At 34.9% G+C, this 14,366-nt stretch overlaps 1 protein-coding gene across 4 annotated transcripts in view; it reads right to left on the reverse strand.

Moving 5' to 3' along the window:
• Positions 1–2,578: 2,578 nt before the first annotated feature.
• Positions 2,579–14,366, reverse strand: part of U2SURP (U2 snRNP associated SURP domain containing) — a 54,975-nt gene continuing 43,187 nt past the window's right edge. For 3 of the 4 annotated variants that reach the window (XM_059163850.1, XM_059163849.1, XM_059163852.1), the window contains 5 exons: positions 14,123–14,282; positions 9,312–9,422; positions 6,680–6,798; positions 5,113–5,289; positions 2,579–3,950 (listed from right to left, as the gene is read on the reverse strand). In XM_059163850.1, coding sequence (XP_059019833.1) covers positions 3,812–3,950; positions 5,113–5,289; positions 6,680–6,798; positions 9,312–9,422; positions 14,123–14,282 — 706 coding nt within the window. In that variant the 3' untranslated portion in view covers positions 2,579–3,811. The remainder of the gene's footprint in view (positions 3,951–5,112; positions 5,290–6,679; positions 6,799–9,311; positions 9,423–14,122; positions 14,283–14,366) is intronic. The other variant, XM_059163851.1, reaches the window with a different exon arrangement.

Genomic DNA, 14,366 nt, shown 5'->3' on the forward strand with positions numbered 1-14,366 from the left:
TACAAGAGCCTGTTGAAGTAAAAGGAGAAAACAAATACTCCAAGCACAATTACATGTGAAAATGAATGAGGGCATTTTATCTATAGAGCTACAAAACTATATAAATAACCAATTATACACATAATCCATTTACACCAAAGCTCCATGAGGTGGTACTGAGTAAACACTGAGGCATTGAATTTTCAACAACGGAACATGGCTCACTCTGAACAGCAGCACATTCCCACCTTTTAGTCTACCGTCACAACACTTCCCCTGGGATCTGCATTTGGGGATTATCTAAATCCTGGGAAGTTGATAACAAAAATGAAGAAAAAAAGCCAAAAGGCAACAAATTAAATACCCCCTATAATCTGTCTAAAACCTGCATGTGAAATAGGAAGAAACCAAGCACTATGTGAGCTTTTACAGTCATGTGTTCTTTTCAACTTAGACTAACTAGTGTCTTCGTTACTATCTGGACTGAATTTTCTGTAATTTGCTTTTCCATGAAAGTATACAAGGAAAACGACAAAGAAAAAAGCTCAAATTTTGTAAATGTACTATTTATTTAAAAAAAAAAACAACCTTCGCTGTTGAAGAGATCACACTGTTGTGGTCATCAGAACAGCTTAAGCCACTTTGGCAATACAGGGATTTATTTGCTCTTATTTTTTAATAATCATAATGATAGGCAATTATCACGGCCACATAAAGTCAGAATTTATGTGATCGCAAAGGCAAATGTGTAGAACACAGCTAATAAATTAAATCATGGTTGGAACCTCTTAAAAATATTTTCAAGACTATTAAAATCTGGGGGAAAAATACAGAAGTCTTAAGCAAGTATTTCTTCTAAGATTCTTTAATTGGGATAAAAGTCTCAGGGTTAGCTCACAGGAATGGTCTGCAATAAAGAAAAATTAGGTCAGTGTCTAGTAATTTCTGCAAACTTTAGCAGAAAAGCCAAGAATATTCTGAGCATCATAAAAGCATTCTTTTGGGTCAGGGCTTTTTGTTGTTTTAGTTCTTTAATTTTTTACCTTCTCAACATATTACAGTTTAGAAATGCCCATATGCTTAACTAATGGGAATAAGGAAATACAATGTCACAGAAAAGATACACAAACATGATCCTTTTCAATCATAGGTCTCTCTTTGGTAAGAAATAGACCACCATTTATTTACTTTCTCTCAGTGTAGGAGGAGATTAAATAGTATTAACCTAGTAAGAAATCCCTGTGTTTAAATGTTAGGACAGAGGGGAAAGAGTTTAAGCCACACTCTTTGTGAAAAGAGTAGGTAACCAAGGATTTCCTCTTACTCGTAGCTATGATAGAGCAAAACTGTCTACTACAGAGCTGGACCAGGTTATTTCCTATAACTAGAAAGTTATCCTATGAACATTTTAGTCAACCTGAAAAAATTCTGCTATCTAATGAAGAGTGCTCTTTAGATGTGAAACATGAATACGCTATTTTTTTAAAAAATGGTAAAGTATCTCCGTCCTTAGAATTAACCAATTTCTGATCTTGTTAAACTTTCATAGAATCCATGAAGAATTAAACAGGCTTATTCTAGATATTTTCTAAGTAAAATTGGAAATAACCATTTGCAATTCCAGAAAAAAAAAAATCCAATACAATCTAATACACACATTAGTAAACTTTACAGAACACATACTCTATCAAGCCTAAGCAATCCCCACCCACCCACCCCAAAGGAAGCCAATCTAATCCTCCTTAAGATATTCCTTGTACCTGGATCCACATTAAAAGAACTGCTAATTCCACTGCAGTAGGAAAAATACTACAAATAAGTACCCAAAACTGACCTAACAATTTCTAATCACTCCTCCTTCTTCAGGATAGTTTTTTGAGAGAGAAATAAGCATTCCTTGTAATTTGATCACAAAAATCATTACCTGCCATTATTATGTCTAAGCCTATATTAGATACCAACTAATTATGGAATGCCCAAATCACCAGGAACTCAACATTATTGTTATTTATTTATTTATTTATTTTTTTGCAAAGAAAGGTATATATAAAATTTCCTCCCCCCAGGCTAGCAACAGGGGAGGAAAAAAACACTTGAAAAATGGCTATATCTGTAGGTTTTTAAAAACCTTTAAAAATGGCTGTATCTGTAGGTTTTTAAAAACCAGCACCAAATGTTCACATTTAATTATTCTAAGCAACATTTAGGAATTAACATTCCCTAACATCATGAACAAACAAAAGAGTGAACAATAAGGGAATAACCTTGAAGCAATATTGCATGTTGGTAAGAACCATTCAGTCCAATAACAGGATTGGCTCATTTATAAAGCTGCTGTAGGTTTGCCCAGTTTGGAAATAGCACACCTCACCACCAGCTAATATACCTACTTCCCACATCATCAGTGCAGCTTATTTTATTTTATAACTAGGCAACATTAAATAAAACAACTTGAAAATATAGTTTTAAAAAGGTAACTCAAAACAATCCATTATTAGAATGGCTTTCTATGCTATTAAGGGGGAAAAACCAAAACATCAAAACCACTGCATAACGTGTCCAGAAAAACTGAAAGATTCACAAATAGTAGTAGTGTCAGTTCAAGACTACATAACCCTTTATTACATTATATTGTAGCAATATTATGATCAACATTATACAAGTTTTATTTCGTTCTCATACTGCAGCAATTTTATTCCCACTGTGTAACAGATTTAACTCTGCAAATTGTTTAAATCAACTTTTTGCACCTTGAATTTACAAACCACTGGATGTTAAGTTTCCTGAAAACTATTTTACTTTTAAGCTTTACTTAAAGGTAAAGCTAAAACTCAATTCTTAAAAAACAAACAAAAAAAACAACTAAGGTGCTTTAAATAGAACTTTGTAGAAATATACTGATACCAGTGTTTGAAAGATAACCTACACAGGGCTATAAAAGGGCAATTATCATACAAAAAACTTCTATGGCCAACTCTTATTAGAAAATTTATTTTATAAATAAACTTCTTTCATGATAGAAGATGAAACCAAAAGATGGAGAGTTAATTTTTCCTAAAATAAATAGTTGCTCAGGACATAGACTGAGTACACTGAAATCATATTGCTTCTTTGATAAAAGAAAAAATATTCCAGCCAGGCATTCCATTAACAAAAAGACCATGCCACCTTTCCTTAGTTTTTTGATCTCTGGGTACTAGTATTACCCAAGATAGCCTTACCGAAGAAGTTGGTTGGCAAACCTACCAAATAGGAATCTCAGGTCTCTTAATTTTGATAGTTATCTTAGTAAATATAAAACTTTAGCTACTTGAACAATGGAGCTTATAAAGTGCTTTAAGTATAAGAAACACAACAGAAGTGCTAAACTCACTTAATAGGACTTTAAGGGACTTGATGTCACCAATAGGGCAAAAAAACAACATTATAGTTTTCTGTTCAGATTTTATTTGAAATCTAATTCAAATTGTCAAAGCTACAAAAGGGGGGAAGACATCTGTATTATTTTTGCTAAGTCACAACATCCTAAAACAAAATACTACTACTGCCAGCAGATCCATTATACACATTTCTGATGAAATTCATTAGCACAATAAAAATTTCATCTTCAGAAACAGCCACAACGAAAGTAATTTATACAATATAAAACAAGGACAGGTCTACAGATGCAGTTACTCATGAGTTTACACATGCATTCACAAACAAATAAACAAAAAATCCAGGAATGCTCTTTCATTTGATTTTTTGTTATTTTTTTTTTTAAAAAAACAGACCATTCAGGCACAAAACAAAATTGCATTTCCAATAAGTGACAGCATCTTAAAAATTTATGTCAGTGTTTGTTTTTCTTTGACTTTTTATGAGACCTGTGTGGAGATCGGGACTGGGATCTGGATTTCTTCCCTGACTTTTTAGGGGATCTAGACCGTGATCGCCTAGACCTTTTAGGTGTCCTCGAACCAGATGGTGATCTGAGGAAACAAACAGAAACAATTTATCAAAAATACTTATATGATCAAAATGGACCATCCTTTAATTATCTAAAATGATCTTAAACAGAGCACAATGAAAGTCAGAAATAAAAAAGGCTGTAAAATTTCCCAAATTTATACTTTGCCTACTTTATATACACACACACACAATTTTATACCTTCTGTGCACTGCATCAATCAGTGGTGTGCTTACTTAAAAAAGACTCATTCCTGAGTCCTACCACTACTCTATTTAATCAAAATCCCAAGAAGTAAGGACTGGGAATTTGCATTTTTAACAAGCTCCACAGGTTATTGATATACCCCTAATCCAAACCTCTTCTACAAGGTAAAGTTCAAAACGGCATCTAAGATCATTCACAAAATTTTTTTCAACACAACAGTGTAGCAGCCTATCTTCCTGAAGGAAAAAGCACCAACTACTACGTATCTTTCAAGGGAATCTTTTAAGATACCATAATTCTGTAAGTGCAGTTCATGAAGATTACCAAAACAAATAAATGTGCTTTTTATATATGTGCAAGCGCCATTTAGAAAAGGAAAAACTTATCTTTTACAAAAATTTTACTAAAAATGGTCACAAAAATAAATTTTTAGGCTATAAAGCAGTTTTAGTTCTCAGGAAAATTCCAATATATAGCACCAAATGAATAAAACATTTCTTAACCAGTTTTCTGGAACTACAAGGAAAAAAAAAGTATATAACACACATTTAAATTACCCACTGAAGAAGGGTATTTATTTCCACAAACATCTACCCAAGAACTTGCTAATAAGATGCAGGGGCAGGAGGGAGGAGGTAATGTATTTTGCTTTCAACCTTGACAAAATCAAAGAATATTCTATAGAAACTGAAGAACAGAATGAGAAGTAAAGCAGCTCCCCCTAGTCCACAGAAAACACTGGATATAATGTTTAAAATTCTTGGCTGGTCTTTACTTGTTGGAAGCCTTCTTGTGCTTTAGTCATGAGGAGACTGGGGTGGGGAGGTGGGAAGGAATAATCTAAAATGGAAGTGTACTTCTCTGGTTTTCTAAAGCCCTTTTAAAAAATGGCTGCCAGCCAAATTATTTTCAAAAGCTGGTAAAAATGACAAGGAAACTGGCATTTGAAATATTACAAAAAAATAACTTGCATTTACCTTTTGGCCTTTTTGCTAACATCTCTAGGAGAATCTTTGTGAGATGACCTGGATCGTGAGCTCTCTTTATGAGATCTTTCTGAACGCTCTGATCGCTCCGATTTGGGTGAAGGGGATTTCACTCGTCTACCACTGCTACTGCGAGATGGGCTAGGGGATGTGCTGTGTCGCCTCTTCCTAAGGAACAAAGCCCCCAAAATATTCCATAAGTGAGTAAAGGATCAGGTATTCATTTTCCTTCTACTGAATTAGCTATTAATTCCTATCAGTTTACACTATTTTCACTAACCTTGTTAATGTTATTTTCCAACAACATTCAAAGCCCTTTATAAAGAACAAGAAAGTCTCAAAGACAGTTTAATCAAAACAAAAACTGATTTCAACTAAATTGGAGTTTCTTTTGCTATACGAGACTGGGACAATGGATAAAATTTCATTAAAGTCTCTGGTTAGATAATAGTATTTGTTTTAATGTTAATCCTCCAAACTTGAAACTTTGATTGTGGTTATGTAAGAAAATGGGGCATCATGTTGGCAAGTTGCTCTTAAATGACTAGGAGGAGGGAAAGGAAGGGAGAAAATTTTAAACAAAAGTAGAACTATTTCAACATTTGTTGGAGAATGTGGGTGAAGGATATCTGGGAATTCTTTACATTATCTTTGTAACTTTTCTATAAATCTGAAAGTATATCAAAATAATAAAAACCAGACAAACAAGTGGTATATTTAGCATTTAGCCAATCAGTATACTATTTTATTTGTACTTTATTTTACAACAGTATTATAGTATAATAGTATTATAGTATTTTATAAATACTATGTTATTTGTAATTATCTGTAGAGTAACTAAGCCAGAATAAATTTATTTGCATTCACTTGGATATTAGGAAAATCTCAGTTAACTAAAGCAATTTTCTCTATTAAACGAGAGATTTGGGAACTGTGAAAGTAAAATAAAAACTAAAAGAGAAAATTATTTTGATTAGAACGAAGACAAAGTGAGGAGTGAGTACTTATGGCCTATGCACACAAACTCCATTTAGACAGGACTGGGAGACTCAAGTTCACAAAGGTAGCAGCCTCAGCACAGCACAGAAGAAAAGCTTATACTAGAGGCAACAAGGAAGATGTAGCAAGCCTGTTTAGTTACTTAAACCTTAGGGTTGATACCTAATATGGTAACTGAATTCTTGCACTTAACTAAGGCTAAGGTACCATTTGAACCATGCAATGGGATTATGTCCTAATTAACCAAGCCAAGTGCCAACTAACTGCCCCATTTCTCAGTTAATTCTGCCTCCTACAGGCAGGAGCCAAACATGTTTATCATGAAAAAAATACTTTTCAAGTTTGTTGGCATCAGTGATGAAAACATGACAAAATGAAGTATCATCCCAGAACTTAATTTATTGGGGGGGGGGGGGCGGGGGCGGGGTGGGGAGAGAAGGCACATAGTAATGTCATTTATTTTTTTTCTTATGTTCAATTAGCCAACATATAGTATATATCATTAGTTTTTGATGTAGTGTTCAAAAAGCAATACAGGCATTAAATGAGAAATATATACCTTTCTTTCCTTGTTGGAGTACATTCATCTTTTTCCTTCTTGTCTTTGGATCGAGATTCCAATTTTTCTTTATCCTTTTTATCTCTTTCTCGTTCTCTTTCTAATTCTTTCTCTTTCTCCTGTTTTATTTTTTTTAAAGAAAGAATATTTAGTCTTTAAAAAATACCAATCTGAGTTAATCTCATTTATGCAATAATGTTTCACTTTTTAAATCACTACTGAAGGTATAATGCCATTTAAAAAAAAAAAATACCTACTCTTCCAGGAAAACTAGTTATTTCTTCTACTTATACTGACCAGTTACTGAGTCCCTACCATAGACCAAATAATTACTAAACAACTTTCCATATAACATTGCATGTAATACTTCAAAACATCCCTAGGCATATTACTAATATCCTCATTCAAGAGATGAAAAATGAGACTCAGAAAGGTTAAGTACCATTTCATAGTCACACTGGATGGTGAAGTCAGGATTTGAGTCCAAGCTCTAGAGAAGGATTCTTAACTACTTCCTTTGTCCCTCCACTTAAAAAAAAAAAAAAAAAAGGAAAATGCCAACAATATACTGCCCCTTCTATCTTAAACTACAATAAAATAGTTGTGATTCTGTAACAAGTTGATTTAATCTGAGAGCTCTCTCCAAAGCAATAGGCTGAAAAGAAAAATAGTTATTCCCAATAATCGTCCTTAAGAAAATCTTATTAATAACAGGTATCACTTTTAATGGAAATTTTACAACCTAATTTATAAAAGTGCAAACTGACTACATGACTATACAATTATAAAAACCAGAAAGATGACCTATCTGCTTTTTCCCACTGCTACAATCACCACTTCTCAGCTGAAATTATTTCTATTGATAATTAAGGGAGTGGCTACAGAAAATAAACCCATAAAGCCAACTTAGCTCTTCATTAATAGGAATTTAATTTCTCTATGATTTATATGCATCAAGAAAGCTACCTGGTTGCTGATAAACAGCCTATAGCAGACGCTGCAAACAGAAATACTCTTAACAACAACCAGATAGTAAATACTTTCTGCTCTGTGGGTCACATACATTTTCTGTCCCTGGATTCAACTCTCTCATAACAGTCCAAAATCCACTATCGATAATACATAAGTTAAGGCACATGTTCTATGTTCTAATAAGCTTATTTAAAATGAGGTGATGGCCTGTGAGGTGATGAGTCTCCTGACCCTTGGTATATACCTTCAAGAAACACATCCTCCTCTCCAGTTACAACCATGGAATGCAAAGAGATTAAAATATTATTACATGCATTACAATCATCAGGACCAGTGAGTATCTCAAGGTTTAGTCTTCCATGCAGATCAAATACCTGCCACCAACTCTAAAGACTCAGGGAGTACAGATACACCTTTGAAAAATGTCATTTTTCTTTTTTTGAAATGTAAGATTTAGAGTACAGATTTAAAAGTAATGCAGGGGATGCCATCTTCCTCTGGTGATCTGTAGGAACTATTTTCCTAATTAATAATTTTATAGGAATCAAACTAGGTAAAATACTTAAAATATTTTAAACAATTTAATCCTATAAAAGAGTTAGCTATTATCTCACAATCCTACAAAACTGGGGCTATTGATCTAGTTTCGCAGAGAAAAGCAGGCCTCAGCGACTTGCCTAGGAGCACATAGTGAAGGCACACAGGGAAGGGGGGCACCAAGACCACACAGGTGTGTGCAGCACCAAAGCTATCTGATACACTGCTGCTCCCATCACCAGTCCTCTGCCATCAATAGCTTTAGTGAGTCTAATTCTGTTCTAGCTTGTTCTTATCTCTCTCTCTCTCTAGTCTTTTTGTAATGATAGTCAAGATACAGGTAAAAATTAATAGCAGTCCCAATAAAATTCCAGGGTTCTTTCAACAATTAACATGCGTTCTAAATTCTCTGTATATAGCCACATATTTTTTACGCATAAAGAATTCAAGGATTAGGGACGCCTGGGTGGCTCAGTGGTTAAGCCGCTGCCTTCGGCTCAGGTCATGATCTCAGGGTCCTGGGATCGAGTCCCGCATCGGGCTCACTGCTCAGCAGGGAGCCTGCTTCCTCCTCTCTCTCTCTCTCTGCCTGCCTCTCTGCCTACTTGTGATTTCTCTCTGTCAAATAAATAAATAAAAATCTTTAAAATAAAAAAAAAAAAAAAGAATTCAAGGATTAGAATTCACTGATGAGGTATTCTACTACTTGGTGTCCCTCTTTGGAAACAATGGAAAAGGAGTCCTAAATCAACTTCCCAAACTAATTCCATCTTTGTCTTTGTGCCACTGCTGAGGGTTGCTGGCATTTCACTGTCACAAACGTTGAAGTTTCATAATATACTGTCTTCCAGTTTTAAAAGCATGCTCTTAGCAGATTTTCTAGTTCACAGGTAGCATATCCAGAACAAAGTAGTGTGCTGTTGCCCTGAGACTCTTTTCCAAGTTGAAATAATTGCAAAACATCAAATTTCAAATGTTCCTGTCTATCAGTATTCAGCATTTACACATGAAAGGATGTAATCTAAGATATACATTTCCTTAACTATACCAATATACCAATATCCTAGTAGTCAAACAAGTTAACTTTGGAAAATGCATATTATTGAATATACTTATTCCTTACTCGTTGAAGAAGTTTATCTCTGTAATGTTCTACTTGCTCCTGAAAGCTTTGGCCTGGTTTTTTAGGTCTTTTTCCAGATTCCAATTCATCCTGAAACTTCATAACTTTGAGCTGTGAAAGAAGATATTTTAAAATAAATCTTTTCATCACTATAGTTTTTTTAGTGCTTTACTTCTCAAAAAAATGTTTTTCCTTTGAAATATGTGTGTAAAAAGAAAAAAACATAAACACAGCACAAAGTAGTAACTGATTAGAACTCAGTCAAAAATATAACACCAACATAAAGTTCCCTTATCTGAAAGCCACTTGTTAGAGAGCTCAGCCATGCAGAAATCAAGTGATCACATGTGGGCCCACGTGCTCTCTATACAGCCACATGAGATGACTCAAAAACCCATGAACTACTATTAAGAATCTACTTATTACCTCAGCACAATGATAATGAATTTGCTATCTGGATCTCCAAATGTGAAAGGCAAGGCTGCTAAGCACAACCTACTTTCAACAAGATAGGACAGCAGGCACAACACAAGATACATAACAATTTTTTTTTTTTTTTAAGCAGCATTCTTTATAGTTCACGTAGGACCAAACACAGAGCTGTAGAGTTTGAAGGTTTCACTCTATTTACAGTATAGTGCAATCACTGAACATCAAGACATTAAGAAAAGGTTAAACCACAATAGAAATATAGAGCACATACTAATAAAAAAAGATTAGAAAATCTTCCAATTCTGTTTATCATTTATCCATATGAGCTCAGAACTATTCGTACAAAACTATTCACCACTGTTTGCACAAGTATTATGTATTTTATTTTAATACATATTGTATGTTAATACACATTCTCTATAGGTTCACTTATGTTACATATATAAATATATACTTTATTATCTGTTATATTAATATAAACATAATTATATTAATACGTATTATAAAAATATATATTTAAATTATAATCTAAAGATATATATATACATCTTTACTGAACTAAGGGAGAACAAGTAAGATGAAATGCATGAGAACTCAGAGGATGTTGGAGGTGGACACAGAAAGCACATACAGATCCACTGAGTTATAGTACCAAACCTGTCCACCTTGTTTCACTCAAAGAGGGGAAGGAAACATTCTTGTCTAACAGAATTACTATATATGCAAACATCTTGACCTATTTTATTAAGCACTGATAGGTCCTTTAAATGGACTAAATGTTATTATAAATGTTTCATTTTTATTTGGAAACAAGACCTCATTTGTTTTAGGTTTCTCCCCCCCACACACACACACTACATATGAAGTTTTCCAACAGAATGGCAACAAGTTACAAAAACTTTCTTCCATTCAAAGTGTTACTTTCACGATTTTTGACTTCATGAACATTTCTCATACATTTCCCAATTTTTGCCCTTTTTCTCCTTCCACTTCTATAATTAAGGGTCGTTTATAATCAGAGATTTCAAGTTCCTGCCATTTTCAAAATGCTTAAAAAAATCTTTGCGTTTTGTTGTTTTAATGAGGACTACATTTTAAAACACGGAAGACATAAGGGTAAGAGAGAGGGGAAAGGGGGAAGAAATGTAAATGTCTCACCTCACCACTGTGTGTAGCCTCCTATGACTAAAGTGACTCCGTTCTACAGAATGCATTTGCGACAAATCAGTTTAAGAGTTAAGCACCCAAAGGTCAAACAGACCCGAGTGCTACTTTGGAGAATGAAAGGCATTCCTTAAAAATCTTTTTAAAAATCATTATAAAATCCTTATAGTACCTGCTCATGTGGCCTAACTGAGGAACAAACACAAGTCCGGGGCACTCAGAAAACAGGTGACAAAAGGTCCCAACTCAAATAAGAACAGCACAGGTAATGGCTTGAATGCCAGCTACTTATCTCCCTGTTGCCCTGGGACAGCAACAAGGTTCACCTTCCAACTCAACTACCCACTTTTTCCTCTGGGACCAAGGCAAAAAAAAAAGGTCTTTCTGCTCCAACAACAAAGAAGATAGCCCCCCACACCACCAACCAACCCAAGCGTTCCACACCTCCAACCTTGTTGTTAGAAGTGGGGATGCAAACAGAATAAGAAAAGACAACTCCAACATAGGTCAGGCTCTAAGCAGTTATCTGAAAGATTAAGTACTTCCTTCTAGCCAACACCAGTAATACTCTATGCCTGCATGTTTTCTAAGTGCTTTGTGAAGAATGTCAGTATTTTATAACACAAATTCTTTGGTTTTATTAATCCCATGCTAAAAAATGTTCAGCTATATAACTGAAACCAGTCAAAGACGAATACCATATGTTTTCATTCATATATAGAATCTAAGAAACAAAACAAATGAACAAAGCCAGGGGGAAGGGAGAGAGACGCAAACTAAGAAACAGACTCTTAACCACAGAGAACAAATTGACAAACCGACAGTTATCAGAGGGGAGGAGGGAGGCAGGGATGGGTGAAATAGGTGATGGGGATTAAGGAGTACACCTGTGATGAGCACCAGCTGGTATGGCACGGCTGAATTACTGCACTGTGTGCCTGAAACGAATACTACACTGTGTGTTATCTAACTGGAATTTAAATAAAAACTTAAAAATGCTCAGCTATAGACAACTTTATTACAATATATTTGAAAAGAGTTTTCAAAAAGAAAAACTACAATATATAATTTTGTTACAGTAATTTATAGTAATATAACAACATATAACACTATAATAATGACCTTATATATATATATCCTTATTGAACTAAGGAAGGTCATGTAAGTTGAAAAGCATAAGAACTTAGAGGATGCTGGAGGTGGAGGTAGAAAGCACACAGATCCTGGATCAAATTTAGGGGCAGAAAGAGGACAGGAATAAATCTCATGAACCCTGAGTTCTAGTTCAAATTTGCCACCAGTTGTGAATCTTTATTCCATACAACTAAATCTTAAACAATGGAGAAAAATTAGATAACTCTAAAATGAAGCCAAGACCTAGATTTTAAAATTAGGGATGTGGTTCACAACTTAAATCTCAAAAAAGGGCAGTAAATTGTGAGAAGTAGGCACTACATGAATAGGAGAAACAATCAGAGTATGTAACAACGGAAAGGCCAGACAATCAAAGAGCACAGAAGTATGGAAATGGATGCATGTAAACACACACACACACACACAGAGACAGATACAGTGTGGAAATAATAATGTTCATAAAAGTCATCCAAGTTACCAAAAAGTAAATTATGTGGCTTTCTTCTCCAATTTAAGCCAATAAGGAAATAGGAGTGTTTAAAAACTATCCAACAGTTTTGGCATTTAAAAGGGGTAACTTCACTATCAAGAAAATATATTTTTATTCAACTCCAGCAAAGCAGAGTTCAGTAAGGTTGGGAAGCGTTCTGAAAGTTAAGAAGGGGCATGTGCAGCTTGGAGAAAACCCACAGGTAGAATACTTTCATTGATACATTTCTGCCCCTAAAAAATTTATAAGGAATGTATATAATTACATCCCAGGAAAAATGAATCAACATGTTAACTCTGAAAATCTCTCCTCTTCACTTATAATACACAGTATACTCATTCCGTGTAGGTTAAAACAAAATACTTTCCCTGTTAACATTCTGGCTTGGTGATATCCAAGAAAGAGTTTGGCAAAAACTTGTACCAGTGCAACAGTATTAGAGAACTGGAAACAAGGAAACCACTATGGCAGATATTATAAAGTATTAAGAGGAATAGTGCTGATACACAGTAGGCATGCAAGAGATACTGTTAGTTAAATTAACGGATAAAGAATTAAAAATACACTCTCATATACACTTCTGAGACTCTGGGCTGAGTGCTACACCAGCGTTTACTGGGAATGTTTCATCTCCTTGGGGCAAGGAATGAGGAAAGGTTCCCATTACAACACCCATCCTTCTCTGAGATGTCTGACTAGTTTTGGTAATAAAAAAGGCATTAAAAAAGGAGAGGGTATTGAAGGAGGGAAAAATCTGCTTGAGATTGTTCGGACTCATTGTCGTAAGTTTTCCCCTGTCTTACTGTTAAGTCCCACTTAATGTCTACTCTCCCCACCCCAAAAGGATGCAGATACTTAAAATGATCACATAATTTGAATGTGCCAGAAAACCTCTCTTTTCCTTGTTACATACTATGTGCACTCAAACGTTATGGACTTCATAATGCCAAATGTAATGTACTCATTGGAAGAATCAATATCTTTTTTTTTTTTTTAAAGATTTTATTTATTTATTTGACAGAGAGAGATCACAAGCAGGCAGAGAGGCAGGCAGAGAGGGAGGAGGAAGCAGGCTCCTTGCTGAGCAGAGAGCCCAATGCGGGCCTCAATCCCAGGACCCTGAGATCATGACCTGAGCCGAAGGCAGTGGCTTAACCCACTGAGCCACCCAGGCGCCCGGAAGAATCAATATCTTAAAAGGATCTCCTCTGTGCCAGGCACTAGATTTATGATGATGAACAGACAAGCGCCACAGCCCTTTCCCCTCACGTAAATCACAGCCTTGTCAGGGATAGAGACATTAAACAAGCAAGCTAAGAATACAAAATTAAATAAACACACACCACAATACACGTAAAATCACAAGAGAAATAAATAGGGAGAAGTAAGCAAATGCTGAAGTGTAAAAAAAAGGATAGCAGGAGAGAAGGGATGCTTGAACCAAGAGGCCTACAGTAAGTCAGGTGGTATGAAGGTTTCCAGGCACAGAGAACATAGTATACAAAGGAATGATGCCTAGAGGGAACCTAGGTTGGTGGAATAGAGAAAGGCGGCCAGTAAAGCATAGTTTCAACCTCATTGCCATACTAACTTCAATTTCACGAAGTTTAGCTCGTTTTTCCTCACTCATTTCAGAGTACTTAGAGAACTTGGACTCAGTCATTTCTTCTTTGATTGGATTAGAGTACAAATGATGTTCTTCTGATTTGGAACTTTGAGTATCTTCTTCATCTTCACTTTCTTCTTCTTGACTGGAAATAAACAGAATATATCATATGTTAAGGCAGGAAAAAAATGTTACATTTTACAGTCTGGCTTTTTTATTTTTCACTGTC

The sequence above is a fragment of the Mustela lutreola genome, chromosome 2, assembly GCF_030435805.1.
Source record: "Mustela lutreola isolate mMusLut2 chromosome 2, mMusLut2.pri, whole genome shotgun sequence".
Taxonomy (NCBI): Eukaryota; Metazoa; Chordata; class Mammalia; order Carnivora; family Mustelidae; genus Mustela; species Mustela lutreola.